The 13984-nt window shown below is 40.6% G+C and overlaps 1 protein-coding gene across 6 annotated transcripts in view; it reads left to right on the top strand.

The window, feature by feature from the left end:
- The window catches only part of SYT1 (synaptotagmin 1), a 330932-nt gene extending 326394 nt beyond the window's left edge, over window positions 1–4538 (top strand). For all 6 annotated transcript variants that reach the window (XM_038153158.1, XM_038153157.1, XM_038153156.1 and 3 more), the window contains one exon: window positions 1418–4538. In XM_038153158.1, coding sequence (XP_038009086.1) covers window positions 1418–1624 — 207 coding nt within the window. In that variant the 3' untranslated portion in view covers window positions 1625–4538. The remainder of the gene's footprint in view (window positions 1–1417) is intronic.
- The last annotated feature ends 9446 nt before the right edge of the window (window positions 4539–13984 follow it).

The raw sequence follows: 13984 nt of genomic DNA on the forward strand, positions 1-13984 counted from the left end.
CATTAAAAGTGAGTATATTGCAAACAGCAACACTGCAATGTAATTCTGGCACCTAGAAATACTTACTTCAGAATATTGCCTTTTATCGTGAGTGCTCTTGGAAGAGAAAATCTTGAGTTTGATGTATACTTTTGTCATCAGCAACTATATAAATACTTAAGTGCATGCTGGATTCATCTCTTTCACTGGCTCACTGAACTGTTGGAATCCTGTAAGGAAATGGACTTTATAAAATAAACCTCATGACCCTGGTCGTGCTACTTCTAAAAGATAATCCTATTACAAGCTCTGAAATTAGTCATTCTAGTAGGAGGTCCAGATTGTAGATATATTTAAAGCTTTAAATTTAAAAACCTAATTCTAGAGAATAGAGGATTTTTCTGGAAATGTGTTTCAGGGCATTCTTCCTTCTATTCAGGGAACTGACAGTGGAATCAGGAAAAGAACCGTATGCTTATCATTAAAAATAAAGCTCTATAAGGAGAAGTGTTTGCAGTTTTGTAAAATAAGAGTGGAAGTCTCAAGTGCTGTTATAGGAGAACACCACTCCACTGAAGGAATAGCTTTTGTGCTCTTCTGACAATTATTAAAGACCTGAAAGAGAGGAACTGTGTGTATGTCCCCACAACTGCAAACATAAATGTTGGCTCAAACACCTCCCAGTGTTCCCCAGCCTAAATGGATGGAAAATTGTCTATGAGCTGTGACAGATGGGCTCACAGAGAACATGTGGGACCTGTTTAACCCTGTTTGCCAGAGGTCACCATTCCTACAGAAGTGGCACTCCAGCATGAGCTCAGTCATAGGCTGTGCCAGTGTCAGAGCCCTAGACACCAGGGCATGCTTATACATGTGCACAAGTGCACACACACGTGCATAGAGATGAGAACGTGTGTTTGTGTGTGTGTGTGTGTGTGTGTGTGTGTAGTAACCATAAGGGTTAACCATCTTCTGAATTTATCTGAAAATACCTGGCTGGCATACTGGATGGATGGGTAAGAGTTGCTAAGCAGAAAAGCAACTAACAGAATAGAGTACAGCATTGCAAACATAGAGCCATTTTTGAACTTTAGTTATTAACTTATTTACTTAAAAAATAAGGGTGTGTAAAATTGCACAGCCTTTGTAAGTTGTTAATCTGTTAAAGGAAAAGCAATCAGCCTCAATTTCCATATTAAGTTATTCAATGCAAGGGGACAAGTTTCAAGCTAACAGGGAGGTGGTAAACCTGATTCTATTTGGAAGGGTCACAAGCAGCAAAAACAAAAGTTTGAATTTGCCTCTCATAGGGGAATCTATTCCAGCTGTAAGAGGCTTCCCCCTTCATTACTTCTCCGTGGCTGGCTGTCCCCACATTCATCCCTGCCAGCCTTCCCCTTACTGTCGTGCTCACTGCTCTTTCTCTGTCTCATTACAGAAAGTGCAAATTGTTGTGACTGTTTTGGACTATGACAAGATTGGCAAGAACGATGCCATCGGGAAGGTCTTTGTGGGCTACAACAGCACCGGCGCGGAGCTGCGGCACTGGTCGGACATGCTGGCCAACCCCCGGCGGCCCATTGCACAGTGGCACACCCTACAGCCCGAGGAGGAGGTAGATGCCATGCTGGCAGTCAAGAAGTAAATTCAATTAAGTTAAATTAAATTAAATTAAATTAAATTATGAAGAAGAAAAAGAAAAAGACGAAGAAGCCTTTCTGCATTTGCCCACATAGTGCTCTTTAGCCAGTATCTGTAAATACCTCAGTAATATGGGTCCTTTCATTTCCAGCCATGTGTTCCTGACACAGATCAGTTGTACTTTAAAATTCCCATTTTAATTTGCACAAATTTAAATGTAGAGAGCCTTTTAAAGGCGCTTCATTTCACCACTGCCCGCCCCAGATCTACTCTTCTTTTAAGCAATATGATGTGTAGATAGAGCATGACAGAAATTATTTATTGTATCACACAGTTGTATATATACATCAGTATGCTGAGAATTTATTTCTAGTTTGTGTATTTGTATGTTGTAAGCGTTTCCTAATCTGTGTATATCTAGATGTTTTTAATAAGATGTTCTATTTTAAATTATGTAAATTGACTGAGATATAGGAGAGCTGATACTATATTATAGGGTAACTATTGTATCGTCTGCATTCCAGAAAAAAAAAAATCCAACTTGTAAGGCACTAGTAGTGTTACACTGACATCTTAAAGGACAACTTAAATCTGAGCTTTCAACAGGACCATCCTAATAACACACTTCACGTCCACAGTGAATCTTGGAGGGGCAAATCCAATTGGGTAGACTTCTTTCACAGGCAACTTAGCATGATCTGAGCAGTTCCATGGCTGACCTCATGGACATGTAGCCAGAAGCCAGGATATAATTTTTTTGTATATATTCCAGAGCAAACACATAATAGACTGAAATGGCTTTAGATTCAAAGTTGAGGAAGCAGTTCCACAACAGGCAACAATTTCATCTAACATACGAAGACAGACCACTGCAGAAGTGCAGGGAGGGGGAAGAGGGAAATGCAGCAGTAGTAAAATGCTGCCATGAGAACAAGAGTAGCTCTCCATTATCACCTTTATACAAAATTTGCATACTGTGAATTCCATCCACAATTTCACATTATAATGAGTTTGCACATTAGACTTTGTAACAAAATATTTTATGATACTAACTCAGATTAGAAGGAATGCAGAATATTTTTTAGACACAGCCGTGTGAGTTTATTATACAAAATAGTTTCATGGTAAACGGACAGTATTGTAATCCCATCAGAAGATGACAAAATTTAGCCATAGTTCTAAATGCACTTCAAAGTAAGCCAAAAGAGAACAGCTAGTGACCTTTTATATACTATTTATACTTAAGTTTTAATTTGTCCTTTAAAAAAAAAGTGAAAACAAAGAACAAGTTCTAGAAAACTGAAGCAACCTCTTCTGTATACTAGATGCTCGTTTCAGGAGGAGTTTTTAAATGTTTTAAATGTTATTATGTAGTAAATGGCACTATTATGAAGCTATTAGTCATTCCATAAGAGTCTTGAAAGACTGCTCTGTGTATCACTGTGACTGCCGTGTGTGCTTAGAAATGTAGTTTTCTCAGTGGATAGCAATCAATTTATTCCGTAGTGATATTGTAATAATACTGCCATTCCCTTCTACTGCACTGCCGAAGGAACGCATAGCACAAGCAGTTCCAGTTGTTACGGACCAATGTAGAACTGGAGAGCTATGCAGGGGACAAGGATGCTCTAGTGAATGGGTTGACCACGCAGCATTTTGTCAAGCCCTGTGCAATACTCTACGTTTCCAAGCGCCCTCGCCCCTGCTGCTTTCCCGTAGCGTCATCTTACAGCTCCCCAGCATGGCACCTCTGCTGTACCATCTCATCAAGTCATTCAGGGCATCACCTCTAGCTCATGTACCGTCCTGGGAGGCCCCTCGCTTATCTTTCCAAGCTGTGAATATATTTATAATGCTTTTGAAGAGTTCATTATTTTCAGCAATGCAAATTACCCTAGAAATGTGGAAATGCTCTTGCTTTTGGAGGGAGGCATGAGAATTATCCATTAATGTTCTTGCCAGTCTTCTGTGTCTAACAAAGATGAATGTAATCGGAGAACTGTGCAGTGCAAACGGAGTTCCACAGCCTCCCTCAAGGCTCTGCTTCTGGGAGAGGTGTGACAGTCTCAGAGGTCAGTGAAGGGATGGCCAAGCATCTCTGTTTTCCAGTACTTTGAGGGTAAAAGCAGCAGCCAAGTACTGGGAGGAGAATAAAAGCCTGTGTCTCTCCCCACCTCCAAAAGTGAGAATAGCAAGATCCATTTTCTTTCTTTTTTACATGAAACATAGAAAAAACACAAGTGAGACATTTTCTGATAGAAACAGGCACATACATGCAAAGCATCAAGCTGGAATATTTAAAAATCTTATCCTTAAGGACCAAACCCCACCAAAGAGAAGAAATAGACAGTCAGCTTTCCAGCCTAAGAGCTTCATGGTCTCCAGCTTTCAGTTACTCATTCAGGATAGCTGCAGGTTCAAAGTGCCAGGACTGACTTACTGTGTTAAGGTATTCTTAATGCTTTCTCTTCCTACACTGCCAGACTGAACGTCACCCTAGAACTGGTTTGTAAGGTACAATGATTCTCAGAGACTGAACCTGCCGTGTGACCAAGATGACATTTTTCATCCTCAAAGAAGCCACATGTACCTTTCTGACAAAGCTGTGTGAAGTATTAGAATCTGATGCTGTAGAAAGATCCTAGTTGCCTTTGTGTATATTTACTGCCTGCTTGAGTGTTTCTCTGTGTGGGTTTTCTCTGTATCTTGTAGAAATGTTTGGGGTGTTTTATCCTGCCATATCGCTCGTGGCCCGCGAGCTGACAACTTTAGCCGTATTTTACCTTCATTTTTGATGAGGTGGTTTATATTTTGTTTCACTTTGTGTAGTGACTCCCCACAGTAGAGTTTTCCAATTGTCGTTAAAACAACATACATATTACACAGATATTCAATAAAAATGTTTTATTTCCTGTTGATGTTCTGGCATTTCTCTTTTGATCTAAAATTTTGAAAAGACAATTCACTCCAGGATTTTCACACAATCACGTACTTTGAAGTGTCACAAATGAAACAGCACAGCACGTTTCGAGGGGCTGTGAAAAGCTGCTGTCATCAGTAAGACAGTCACAGCCAGCAGCACTACAGTAGATGAATCCTCCACCTCTGTTGCGGATGAAGCACTATTACCTTGTTTACCCAGGAGCCTGATTATTTGCTTCAAAAACCATCATCCTCTATCAAAACATGACCATGACAAAAACTTCCAGGTAGTTGCCTACACATCAGTATTCTTCCAGACAATTGTGCTAAAGCTGTGGTTGAAGTTTTCCTTCGGAGTGAGATGGTGTATTTTAACCTGCATCCAAGTGCTACTTCTAAGACGACCATAAAATTAAACCTCTTGTAGACTAAAGATCATTAAATAAGTGCTTAAACTATGGGGGAAAGGAGCAGCAGGGAGAAGGTATTGCAGGTTCCATACGCACCAGCCATTTTTGTAGCTCTTAGGATACCAAGAAGACATCTTTGTCAATCAAAACCAGTTCTTTCAACAGAGTAATCAGTTAAAGTCAGTCATTACAACTAATGTAAGGAAAAACACTTCGTATAATAGCTGTTATACTAAGTGGGGAAAGCAGCAAAAATTACCAATTTTATTCAGCTCATTTAACCCCTAATCAGCTGTCAAGAAAAACATTCTTCCCAACTGTCAGACTGTTACCAAAGCAAAGTAGCTGTCTCTCCGTCACTTTTCACATCATGAGTCAATGAAAGTTAATTGCCTGTTAGTTATGCAAAGCAAAAAATTAAAATAGTTTATTTTTGATTACTCTAACAGCCCTGTTGTATTTATTTAGGCTTTAACATTTCCACTTCAGGCTGCCAGTTCAGTTTTACACATAGTGACCTGCTTTTCAGAACATGAACCTGCCAAATGCACGTCCAGCCCCAATTTTCAGTATCCGTTCAAGCACTGTTGCTCATCCAGGCATTGAAGAAAGTATGAAAAAGCAGTTTTCTTGACATAATACTGAATTTTTTAAGCAGCCTTCATAACCTTTGCCTTACATGCATCAAATCTTTATCTTCAATACAGAGAATACTTTTAATATGGCATGAAAAAGTAGTTCCAAATGCACATGACAAACTGGTACAGAGGACACTAACTCTGTGTAGCGCTTTGTCACTGACATGAGCCATACAAAGAGATGTATGTCAAGATTATACTGTATTCAAGATAAAAAAGAAAGTTCTACAAACTAGGGGATGGTCCAGATGTCCTTCATGGAGCTTATAAAGAGGCCAGATAAATTGGGGAAGTGAAGATAGCTCTTCCATGCTTCTGGGGTGAAGGTGGAGGGTACAGCTACTACAGTCTTTTTTTTTCCTGTGCATGCACTGTGTGATAACATGCTGAGATTTTGAACAGCCATTTAGCAAAAAAAAAAAAAAAAAAAAAATACACCTACCTTACCAAATGAAGAGTTTCATCTTCTGACAGAACCAATCTCGTCAGTTAGACAGCTCACATTTAATTTCAGATCTTTGTACACTGTCTTATTACTTACAACAAAGAGAGTGCACAGTGGGCGATGATGCACTGATGTTATAGCACCAAATGGAGCTGACACCAGTTTTCCTCATAAACAAAAGGCCAATGCACAGAAGTGGCAAAATAGTCTCTGCTCTCCTAGTCAAGATTATCCCACAGTCCTGCACAGACCTGAGTTTGCTTGCATTCCCCCTGAGCCCAGGGAAAGTTCTTTTATCCATTATGTTTACAAACATATACCTTTTCCTAGACAGTTTCATGGCTTTCCTAAGGAGCAGCAACGCCCATTGGCACCAAGAATTTGTTCCAAAACCATGGCATGGATCAGTCATTGAAGACTTCCAGATTGAGCTCAGGCTATATTTGTCTCCTTCAGCCATACACCATGATCTGACACTGATTAATGGGTAAAAGCTCTGATGGAATGCTATCAAGGAAATTAAGTAATCAGAGTGACTCACAGAGTCCTTTTCATGGATTAAATGAAGATTAAATGGTCAAATTTCAATAAAGTGTATGATTAAGGGTGAAGTGCTAAAGAGGTTCATTGTTGTATATGAACATTTATAAGTGATCTAGAAAACAGATGAATGAGTTGGCAGAATTTACCTATGGTGTAAAATTTTTTCAGGTGGAACAAATCTAAATTATGAGGCCATCTCTAATTTCATATATTGAGAATCAAGTACCAAGACAGGCATTTCAATTCAAGTGTTATTGATCACCCAAATATTTTGGAGAAATTTTTGAACAGTAGTACCAAAAATGTCTCTAAAGATGATCTCAAATGAGAAGGTAAGAGAGCTAATCAAGCCACTGAGACAAATGAAGGCGGAACCTCTTTTTTTGTATAAGAGTTACTTCCAGAAAAATAGATTTGTCTTCTCGGTAGTCTCTAAGAAGGTAATGAAAGCTTCTGATGAACTGGGAGTACACAAAAGATGTTCAAATTACAATACTCATATACATTTTTAGCCTTCATGTATGTTATCAGGAATATCTTTATTTGTAGATATACTTCACACATGGACAAGATCATGCTCTGTATCCCAGTGCAGCACTTGTACAGATGCCAGGATGCTTCCTGACTTCAGCCTGGAACTGCTGCCACTGAGACATCACACCCTGCATGCAAGTGTCTCAAAGTGCTTTTCAAAGATCAGACTAAACCTTGGAAAAAACCTGTTGGAAAACTGGAAAATACTATCCCATTAACAGCTGTCGTATGGTCTGGTGTAGAGTAAGAAGTTTTCCACAGCAGCTGAATCAGGTAAGTCTTTGCAGTTGAAACACAGGGCATAAAAAAGGATTTCAAGGAGTCCTTGGCAGAAAGAACTTCTGAAAAGCAAATCTAAAAAGATGCAGTCTTGAGGGAAACAAAGACATTTATGGAGACAATACAAGTGAACAGCAAAAAGAAATGTAGGGCTACTGAGTAAATCCTAGCTATCCACAGTTCTGCTATGCTACAGAAAAGGTAGCTACAGATTTGTACCAGAGTTGAGTCCTGCCTAAGTCACATAGTGCCTTGTCTTTGAGCCTTCCAAGGCTCCAGAATAAAAACCTGAGAAGATTCAGGTTATGGTTGTTGCTTTGCTCCATGCTTCCGAAAAGAGCATTTCTCCTAACACAAAGAATTAGCTTTCCCACTCCAGCCCAGTCATGAGGAGAATTGGTTAACGCTCTCACTCCTTGGATTTAATACAAACAAATAGCTGCCTGAAAGGTTTGAGCACCGTGACCATAATTAAATCTGCAGTAATTAGTGATGCAACGACAGCAAGCAAGAAAGCAGGCACGCTTCTCCAATTGACATTTTTTGAAGTACAGATAACAGAGAGGAATAAACTGGCAAAAAATACAGGAAGAAAAAGAAATTGCTTGCAGATCAGGGGACCAATTTTCTCTGTCTTGCCATATAGCCCCAATCCGCAAGGTCTTACATGTTTTTGTCTTTCCCCATGTCACTGTTGTGTCAATAGAGCCACGAGATCTCTTCTAACTGAACTTCTGATCCCATGTTGTATTTACTGTGTCTCCTAATCCAGCTGAGTACAAGCTGCCCCCTTCTTGATTGTTCTTGATGCTTCCTTTGCTGCACTTTTGCCTAGCCAACTTTCTAAAGTTTATTCAACTACTCTGCAACATCTCCTAACATCTCTTAGGAACATGGGTTCAGGAAAAAACACTGAGTTGCAAAGCCTTTGCAGTTAATACTCGTTTCAGAATATAAAGTACAAGGATGCTACATTGTTTCATTCACTTCCCACAGCATAAAACCTACGTTCGGTGCCTATGCCATGTAGAGTATACTTTTTTCTTTATCATATTCTGAAACTTATTAGCAATGGAGAGTCACACCAGCACTCCAAAGAAGTGTAGTAGCACTTCTAATAGAGAAGAAATGTGATGGACTGGATGAAGCAAAGGGCTTTGTTTTCTTCCCCTGCACCAGAAATTATAAATCAGTTCCAACCATGACTTTCATCATCAGTTTCCACCGCAACTTTCATCATCTCAAGTGCCTTCAGAAAACCTCCCATAACCTTTTCCCTAAGACAGGGAGAATACTCTCCCTGCCTGGCATCATAACAGAAACCCACTGCATTTTAACTCAGGCAGCTGAACAATCAATATGGGCTGCACATGAGCCTCACCAGTCTCCTCCCAGCCTTTTTTGATGTTAGCAGTACTAATACTTCTCTGACTACATGCCAAGAGGACTGCCCCTGTTCATGACCTAGCTTAGGCTGGTTTGACTCACATTCTCTTTTTAAGGCTTCTCATGAGGAGCAAACTTTTGTTCAGACCTCTCTCTCTTACCTACTCTCAGTTATCTTAAAGAAAAATTTACATTTTAATGTCTACAGAATAGACAGCAAACATTAAGCAGAATGTAAATACAGGTGACACAGAAGTCAACTTCACTGCAATGTAGATTTTAAAATGCATTAGAAGAATAAGCAACTTAAAAGCATTATCAGGCAACTCCTTCATTCTCCTGCCAGCCTGGGTAACATTTTTATAATGTCTTCACTCTTTTGTATGTGTGTGCATTCATTATCTCCTGGGTGACAGCTCCATAAATCCTCTCACACTCTTGATATGCTCAAGGATAAATGAGGAGCTCCTTCATGACAAAATATTTCGCATCCCCACACAATTTCACAGCGTGTTCCTTGACTAGCAGCTGCTAAATACAGGTATGCACTGGCACTCTGTATTCCCCAGTATTTCAGGTTAGATCTCCTCCACATGTAAGCAGTAATGCACCATTCCTTGATAAGTGCATTGCATGGCATATACCACATTCCTCTTTCATTTATACCCACACTGTTGCCTTGTTCACTTTTCCTAGGGTTTGTAGCACGCACACTTCTGGTCCACAATCTGAGCATCTGAGAATTACTGCACTGCAAATGCCAGCTGTTTAAATTCTGAAGCCATAGCAAAGGCCTTAAAGATCCATAGCTTTTAACACTGCAAATCTGAAATTATCACTGACATAATTTGATAAACAAATATATTATCATCAGCCAAATCATCTTACTCAAAAGCATCTGGATCTTCATTGTCCTTAAAGATTGCTATACTCCTCCTTAATTAAAAAAAAAATTTAAAAAGAGAAGATTAATGCCATTCCCTGCTCATCTCATTAACAATATGTTTCCCACATAGTAGAACAGCCACGACAGCCACTTACTGTGACATAGTTAGCAGAGCTAGGTAATTTTCAAAATCCTGCAAGAATTGTATCCTTTCATCTGAAGTACTTGGAACATAATGAAAACATTTTATCCTGTTAATTATCTAAAACAGTTATCCATGGAGTGAATTTGGTCTTATTAGCAGCAACATGGTCTCTTCCTTGTCACACAACATGATTCAACAAGTCTGGTAACGTAGCCACAGGGTACTTATCAAGGGGGAAAAAATCCTGCATTGGAAATTACTGATCTGGATAATACCACAAAATCACTGACTCATAACACCTGGCTCCCAGAGATTGCACGGAGAATACTGCCCAGACTTGGCCCAAGGTGTCATAAGAGAAACCAAGGACTTTGTAAGGAGCAGTGAGCTATTTCCTTAGTTTGCAGGCAGTTTTCCCATGTTTAAAAAGTGCAGTGTGTGTAGCAAAAACATAGTCAGGTTTTCCCCTTCACCAGACTCTGCAGAATGAAAAAAAAAAAAGAAGTTCCTGATGAGGAGCAGCTGACTTCAGCTTGTACAGAACTGGATTTTGCATCAGCCCCTTCTTCCCCACTTGGTCTAAAAGGCATTCAAGGGAGGGAGGTCAGAAGTTTACTGGTAAACATGACAGCAAGAAGCCAGAGTATCTGTACTGCAAGGATGCCTTGCATCCTTGTCTAAATTGAAGAGAGACAGACTGATGGATGGACTGTTAGGTGGATGAAGAATTGATTGGATATCACATCCAGAGGGTGGTGGTCAGCAGCTCAGTGTCCAAATGGAGGTCAGTGACAAGGGCTGTCCCTCAGGGGTCCACACTGGGAGCAGTGCAGGTTAATATCTTCATCAGTGACATAGACTGTGGGATTGAGTGCACCCTCAGCAAGTTTGCAGAGAACACCAAGCTGAGTGGTGCAGTTGACACAACTGAGGGATTGGATGCTCTCCAGAGGGATTGGACCTGGAGAAACCAGCCCATGGGCACTTCATGAGGTTCAACAAGGCCACGTGAAAGGTGCTGCACTTGGGTTGAGCATCCCTCAGTAACAGTACAAGCTGAGGGATGGAGGGATTCAGAGCAGCCCTGCTGAGAAGGCACTGGGGATAGTGAGGGATGAGAATCTGGACCTGAGCTGCCAATGGGCACTCACAGCCCAGAAAGCCAATTGTGTCCTGAGCTCCATCCGAAGCAGCGTGGCCAGCAAGGTGAGGGAGGAGATTCTGCTGCTGTGGTGACACCCCACCTGCAGTGCTGCCTCCAGCTCTGAGCTCCCAGCACAGGAAGGACATGGACCTGTTGGAGTGAGTCCAGAGGAGGCCACCAAGATGATTAGAAGGATGGATAATCTCTCCTATGAGCAAAGGCTGAGAGGATTGGGATTGCTCAGCCTGAAAAAAAGAATACTATGGGGTGACCTAAGTGTGACTTTTTAATACTTAAGGGGCTGATAAGAAAGATGAGGACAGACATTAGCAGGGCCTGCTGCAATAGGACAGAGTAATGGTTTTAAACTGGAAGAGGACAGATTCAGACTAGATACAAGGAAGAAATTTTTTTTACAATGAGGGTGGTGAAAAACTGGAACAGGTTGTCCAGGGAGATGGTAGATACCCCATCCCTGGAAACATTTAAAGTCAGGCTGGACCCCATGCCCTTATTGCAGGGCAGTCAGATTAGATGACCTTTATAGGTTATCCAACCCAAACTATTCTTTGATTAGTCTTATCAGTCCCACAATTCCATCAGCCACTATCTCTCACCCCTCAAGCTTCTCAGCTTCATCAGTGAGCATCAGTTCACACAAAGATGGCAAATCCATCTTCTTTGCTGTTTTTGTCAATAAAAATTGGGGAAAACGCTGCCCTTGTCTATACCCCATGGTTGGATGTGCAGTCTCTTTGGATTTACAGTCCACAGCTGCATTTTCAAAATCATCTCTGACTCCAACCACAGCTACAGCTGGTTTTTGGTCAGATTTACTATCCTAGTTAATTGAACCTCTTCTGTACTTAGAAGCAAATTAAGTACTTAATGGCCTGACTGGCAGAATGCTACACTGTGATGATCAGGTTTTACTTCTCACTGGCCTTTTTTCAGGGAATCCTATGTAGCTGATGTGTCTGCTCCCTCTGCTCCATTTAAGTAGGAAACTAAAATCTTTTGCTCTTTGATAATTTGAGGAAAACAGTTTCGTAGGTAACATGCAGCAGAGTTATATATTAACAAGGCCATTAATTCCCTAATTATTTTCAATGTGTTGTAAAAACCTTGCCCATCATATCTGAACAATTATTCTGGTAATGAGGTGGTGAGCATTATTATACTTCTGGAGGCAGCAACTCAATGCCACTTACCTGATCTCAGGTCACACAAAGCCATACAAAGCTGCAGCAGTGATTAGAGTTTTGGCCCTGACACAGCTCAAACCTCAAGAATATCTGGACCCTCTCACTCAGCTGTAAAGCATGAGTAAGGAGATTTTAGAGATTTCACCAAGCTGCTTGCACAGTATCTTGTGGCTGGTTACAGTACAAACTAGTCACCACCACTCAGGGGTGTGGTACATGCCACCACACGTTTCTACCTGTAAATAAAACCAGAGTTCTGAAAACCAACCACTGCCTCCCACAAGAAACACATCCCCAGTAAGGTTTGTGCCATGGTAAAGCAAGGGTGTGCCACGTACAAGCCATACACACACTTCATTGCTCACTCAAGATGGATTAAGATGAGAAGCCCTCTATGATTTCTGGATCTAGAGCATTGCAAAGCTAGGTTGATGAATTATCTCTCCTTCACTTTCAGCTGTCAAGCTTCATCTTTATTTTTTCACTGCAGAATATTATTTCCTTATGCTTAAATTGTTTTTTCACGTTCCCTTCTCTTAGTGCAGCAGTAGCTCCACTTTGTGGAAGATGAGGAAAGCAGAGAGCAAGACAGGTGTGTTAGCTGTGGGGCTGTGCTCACTTTCTGAACCTGGCAGGTGTATAAAACACATGGTCTTCAGAATCAGCCAGTAACAATTAGTGAGGACTAAGACTCACTCATCTCAGCAGTCACTCAAATCAACAACTTGCTCTATTTCTTCCTCCTACTCAGTAGTAAATAGGCAAAAAAACTGTAAAATACAGCATGCAATAAAACTGAAGATAAATTTATTTACTGTATATCTACATATGCAGTAGTGGAAACTACCTGACCACAGATTCATCTTTCATAGGGAAGGTGGAATATTTTTCAATCTGCTCAGGATGCTGCTGAGTAGTTTGAGAGAAATTAATGGATTATAACTCCCAGGAAATTCTCCAGTTCTAGAGTTCATGCTGGAGCTGAACTGACATGGTTTCAAGTGTCCAGGGACAACAGTTATGAATATTTTTAAAGGTATTAAATAATTCATAAGAATACTTCAATTATATTTACAAATTGTTTTTAAAATCTGTTTTACATACAAAGGAAGAGGACTAGATTTCTGACAGGGCTACCTACTGACTGCAATGAACCAAAATGACCTGTCCAGGAAGGCAATTTGCAATAGACTTTCTTTAGAAAATGCTAGTACTTCTGGATACTGAAAAAAGAGGATCACTTTGTAGTGAGGGTGAGGATTTGGCTCGAGACACCTGACTATAGGTATTCACACACAGTTATCTGTAAGTGTAGCTTCTGCTTAATTCCAAGTATACACAGCAGAAATTTGATCAATGAAACAATTTCATGCACAAGGCAACAGGTTTGTGCATTAGGGAGCAGCACAATTCTCTAAATGAGCTACAGTGACTACACCGAAATTCAGGCATCACCAGAGACCGCTAAGTGGGCACCTCGGTTTAAGGTGCCAGTTTCAAAAGAAATCTCTCTCAAACCATCCAGAGCTGCCCTCTGGCAAGCTGGCCCTGCACAGAACAAAACATTACTCTGGCACTTAGCTCTGAACTGACTGTGCAGGGCTTCAGGAACCCTCTCAGTGCTGGCCCCATTCTACACTTCAGCACAGCATGCTCTCTTAATTTCAAGTTCATGTAATGTCAGACTGTGGCAAGAGCTGTAAAGCTTTTTTAAGTGCTGGTCACATCAATCAGATCAAAACCGCATCATAGTTACAGAAAGAAAGAGGAGATGGATTATCCTTTTAGTAGGTGAGGGCATTATCTCAGCTTTGGATTTTAGAGCCA

The sequence above is a fragment of the Motacilla alba genome, chromosome 1A (genome assembly GCF_015832195.1).
Source record: "Motacilla alba alba isolate MOTALB_02 chromosome 1A, Motacilla_alba_V1.0_pri, whole genome shotgun sequence".
Classification (NCBI taxonomy): Eukaryota; Metazoa; Chordata; class Aves; order Passeriformes; family Motacillidae; genus Motacilla; species Motacilla alba.